The 4,673-nt window shown below is 63.0% G+C and overlaps 1 protein-coding gene across 1 annotated transcript in view; it reads left to right on the top strand.

The window, feature by feature from the left end:
- The window catches only part of IL9R (interleukin 9 receptor), an 11,050-nt gene that overhangs the window by 2,550 nt on the left and 3,827 nt on the right, over nt 1-4,673 (top strand). The window contains exons 2-8 of the mRNA XM_010857438.1: nt 550-651; nt 929-1,040; nt 1,120-1,298; nt 1,728-1,873; nt 2,187-2,388; nt 2,812-2,917; nt 4,164-4,248. Of these exons, the coding sequence (XP_010855740.1) occupies nt 550-651; nt 929-1,040; nt 1,120-1,298; nt 1,728-1,873; nt 2,187-2,388; nt 2,812-2,917; nt 4,164-4,248 (932 nt within the window). The remainder of the gene's footprint in view (nt 1-549; nt 652-928; nt 1,041-1,119; nt 1,299-1,727; nt 1,874-2,186; nt 2,389-2,811; nt 2,918-4,163; nt 4,249-4,673) is intronic.

Here is a 4,673-nt window from a genome sequence, read left to right as displayed (position 1 = left end):
CTCGCATCCAGCACTGGGAGCCCCGCCCCGGGGTGCTGTCCCCTGCAGGGCTCCTCAGGATGGGCCTGTGGCAACAGTGTGGGAGGTGCTGGCGGGCATGTGGACACCCCCTGCCTTTCCTCTGCTGTCCTGGGGCAGAGCCCTGGGGTCAGCCCCCCACCTCCCATGGCTCTGGTGGGAACTCACGTGGATGTACACCTTGCACAGTTGGCCCAGGTGTGACACCAGTGGGTCCAGCAGATCTGCCCTTCAGTTGTCATCTACAACCGTGTTCCCCCAACCCTGACTCCCCTGCAGGGGGGACCTGGGGCCCAGGCTCAGAGCGCTGCCTGCTGGACAGACCTGGACACGTGGCTGATTCAGACCTGGGAGGCCTGAGCTTGAGCTCCTGCGGGTGCTGCTCCCCTGCGGTGCTCAGCCTCCTTCAAGGGATGGGATGAGGGAGCGGGTGGTGACTTGCTTGAAATGCCCTCCCCACAGTGCCACCTCGGGGCGCGGCGGGGGGGGGGGGGTGCTCTCTACACAGCCCCTCAGCCCAGCCTCTTCCAGGTTGGACCTTGCAGAGCGAAGTTCTGATGAGAGAGGCGGGCACCTGCTTCCTGCTCTGCGCCTGGCTCAGCCTGGGGGTCCCTGTCCTGGGAGACAGAGGAGGTGAGGGCTGGCTCAGGGCGTGCAGGGGCTATGGGCACAGAGCGGGGCAGGGTCTGGGCTGCGGGTGCCCATCTTCTGCAGACCGGTTGGGGCTTCAGCCCCACCCAGGGCGCATGGTCACAGCCCATCCCCTTAGGGTGCCCAGCCCCGCCGTGGTCACCTCAGGGCTCCTTCTCTCAGGCCTGCCCTGTCACAGGGGGTCAGCGCCAAGCCCTCCCCCTCCCCTGGCCCTGCCCCAAGGCAGCCACGGTGAACTTGCCACGGTCACTGTTCCCAGGGCCAGGGCCTGGGGCTTTCACCTGCTACAATAACAACATCCTCAGGATTGAGTGCCGCTGGCCTGGCCCAGCGCTGGGCCAGGGGGCCGGCTCCTGGCTGCTCTTCACCAGGTGAGGCTGGAGAGCGGGGGCAGAGGGCAGGGAGCTGGGGGGGCCATGGTCCCTTGGTGCCCACACGTGTCCTTTCCAGCAACGTCGTGCCGGGCAGCAAGCACAAGTGTGTCTTCTGGGCCGGCGTGTGCACCGTGGAGCTGCCGCCCGAGGAGGTCCTCGTGCCTGCTGACAACTTCACCATCACCTTCCACCACCACATCTCCGGGAAGGAGCAGGTCAGCCTTGTGGATCCACAGTATCTGCCCCGGAGACACGGTGAGACCTGGGTCGGGTGTGTTGGCTGGGAACCCCCTGGCCACAGCCCACCGCCCATAACCCCCGCCACCCAGTCAAGCGTGCCCAGTCCCTGCAGACAGACCCAGGGCTTGCAGCAGGTAGGAACTGAGGGGCGAGGGGTCGGCCCACTGGTTGCCGGAGGGCTTGGGTCCGGAGGAGGATGAAGGAGCAGGGCTTTGAGTTGGGGCTGGAGCTGCAGCGTGAGTCCCTTGAAATGCACTTCAGGCACGCCAGCTTAGATTTGAGATGCATCTTAGCTGCCTCAGGGGTTGTCTCGTCCCAGGCTCCCAGGGAGGCCTTGCTCTGAGAGGGCCTTGGTCACATCCTCATCCTTCCTGGAAATCTTTCTGATCCCCAGTCTTGGGCGTGCTGACTCACACACCCTCACGTGGCTTTGCTCTGTTTCAGTGAAGCTGGACCCCCCCTCGGACTTGCAGAGCAACGTCAGCTCTGAGCACTGTGTCCTGACCTGGAGCGTCAGTCCTGCCTTGGAGCCGCTGGCCATGCTTCTCAGCTATGAACTGGCCTTCAAGAGGCAGGAGGAAGCCTGGGAGGTAAAGCTGGGTCGCCCACCCTGGGGCCCGTCTCTCCTGGAAGCAGCAGGAGATGCTGCTATTCCCACCCAGGGTGCTTTCACCTTGGAATTACAAGGAAGGCAGTGACCAGAGCCAAGGGTATGTGAGTGCAGAGTGGTGAGCATGCCTGTGTGTGTGTGTGCGCGTGTTCCCAGGGCCTGCCTATGTGGATGAGTGTGCATGCAAGTGAATGCACGTGAGCGTGTGGACGTGCAGTGTGCCCGCGTGCGTGTCCTCTAGGGCTGACGACCCAGTCTCACCACTGGCATCTCCCGACTGTCCTCATCCCCAGTGGGCTCGGCACAAGGATCACATCGTTGGGGTGACCTGGCTCAAACTTGAAGCCGCCGAGTTGGACCCTGGTTCTGCCTATGAGGCCCGGCTGCGAGTCCAGATGGCTGCCCTAGAGGGCGAGGTGGTGGAGGAGGAGCGATACGAGGGCGTGTGGAGTGACTGGAGCCAGCCTGCCTGCTTTGCCGCTCCCCCCAGACGAGGTGGGCCCTGCCGTGGCCGCTGCCCCCGGGGTCTGGGTGGGGCCCCTCCTGCCTCCGAGTGTCCCACCTTTCCCCCTCCTACCCCCTCTCTCTGAGATGGTCAACGGGGTCAGTTTGGGGGGCTCCCGGGAGTGACCGTGGCCCCAGGCTGCACACCAGGCCCCGCTGCTGCCCATGGAGCCGGGCGTAGCCTCGTCTGCTTAGGGCGGCCTGGCTGACCCCGTGGACAGAGGTCCTGAAGGATCGCAGACCCTGTTGACCCTGTGGATGGAAAAGGCGAGGCCCAGGGGTGCGTGCCTCACCTGGTCTTGCAGGCGTGAAACAAACCTCCAGGGCCTGTCCGGTACTTCCCCTGTGGCCCAGGCACTCGGCTGGATGCCTTGGCGAGTCAGAGGGACACAGCCCTGGTCCTTCTCGCCACAGGTCGCCTGGTCCCTGCTCTGGGGCAGTCTGATAGCACCCTGGTCGCTGTGTCCCTCTTCCTCCTGCTGAGCAGCCTGATCTACTTACTGTTCAAACTGTCACCCAGGTGGGTGACCAGGGATGTGTGTGAGAGCATGTGCTTGTGTGTGTGTGATCGTGTGTGGGAGTGTGTGCTTGTGTGCGTGTGATCATGTGTGTGTGTGTGTGTGTGTGTGTGTGTGTGTGGGCATGGGGTCAACGGTGCATTGAAGGTTCAAACCTGCAGCCCCTCCCTGCATGCTCCTGGATGGGGAGGGGTTTCAGGCCTCTGCCCTGGACCAGTGGGGAGTTCCCAAGTTCCCATGTGCGTGGGGGTGGTAGACAGTGTGTCCCCAGGAGCCCTGGACACTGTGCTGTGGTCTGAGCCCTGTCTCCTGCCTCTGGAGGTGCCAGCCCGTTGCCTGGTTCTGTGGGCACAGTGCTGGGCGTCTGGTTTCCATGGGCCCCTGTGCCCGGCCCTGGGGGATGCTGCTGAGATCCAGATGAACACAAAGGCCCTCCTGAAACAAGCCATCACACGGTCAGGTGACAGGGTGCAGGGCTGGCCCCACAGGAGACTGGCCGGGCATGGACAGGGAGCAGAGAGGGTGAGAGGCGACTGGACAGAGAGAGCCTGGGCGAGGGAGGAGTCAGGCTTTTCCTTGGGTCAAAGGAAAGCCCTTGAAGCCTGGCCACATGTGATGTGACCTGGCTGATGTTTTGAGAGAGGAAGTTCGTGGTACAAGTGAGGAGGAGGCCTGCGGGGCAACCAGCAGCGGTGTCCAGACGGAGGCAAGTGTGGGAGCTGGCGGGAGAAGCAGAGATGGAGCCAAGGGGAGGGAAGTGCCAGGGTCTCAGGAATAGAAACTGATGGGACGTGCGGGTGGATGCTATGTGACCTGTGCCCCCTGAGGCCAGCCCTGGTGTGGGGAATTGGGCTAGGCCCCCGGGGAGGCTGCTGAGGTTGACCTGGACCTGCTGGATTGGAGCCCAGTATGCCATCCTCAGGGGAGGACCACTGGGTCCTGGGTGGGTGGATGCTCAGGGAGAAATCAGGCGGGCTTCCTGGAGGTGCTGTCTCCCTCTCAGACTGAGGACAAAGCTGGGCACTTCCACTGCGTGGCTTGGTGTAACTCAGCTCTGTGGGGTCACCTGCACAGGGCCCACAGGTGCACGTGTCAGATGTGGACCCAGTGAGGGGAGAGCGCATGCGGGGCAGGGACGGGCCTGCTGCTAGAAGGAGCTGAGGTCCCTGCAGTGACGCCTGGAGCAGGGCTGCAAGGAACCCCTGGCCCAGGTCTCTGCAGCCTCTGACTGCCGTCTCCTGGCTGCAGGATGAAGACAGCTTTGTACAAGGATGTGCCGTCCCCAGGCCCATTCTTCCAGCCTCTGTACAGCGTGCACAACGGGGACTTCCAGGTTTGTGACCCTGCGGGCCAGGGTTGGGGTGGGGCCGGGGTGCCCTGATGTCCGGCCTCCCCAGGATGTGGGCTTCGATGAGGTTCGGGGGCCTTTGTCAGTGCTTTGAGCTTTTTCAGTGTATACAGTGGCCTGTAGAGTATATATAGAGGTATATACACACTATGACTCAAATGGGCAAGAAGGAAAATTAGCTTTGTCGTGTGGCTGAGCTCTTTTTCCTCTTGTGTCTCTGATTTCATTGCTGATGGAAAAACGTGAAGATTCTTGTGACATTGCCTCTTCGGTTTGCAGTGGCCCTTTGAGGTGCCAGCGCCGGCGGCTGCGTCTTCTGATGCCCTGGAGCCGTCCCCGGTCCCTGGGCTACTCTGGTGGCCGCTGTGGAGGGCCTGGCCCCTCCAGGCCCGCTGGCTGGTGTGCTGGGT

Source organism: Bison bison, unplaced genomic scaffold, assembly GCF_000754665.1.
Source record: "Bison bison bison isolate TAMUID 2011002044 unplaced genomic scaffold, Bison_UMD1.0 scf7180017854880, whole genome shotgun sequence".
Lineage (NCBI taxonomy): Eukaryota > Metazoa > Chordata > Mammalia > Artiodactyla > Bovidae > Bison > Bison bison.
This window is presented reverse-complemented; position numbering and strand designations above follow the sequence as displayed.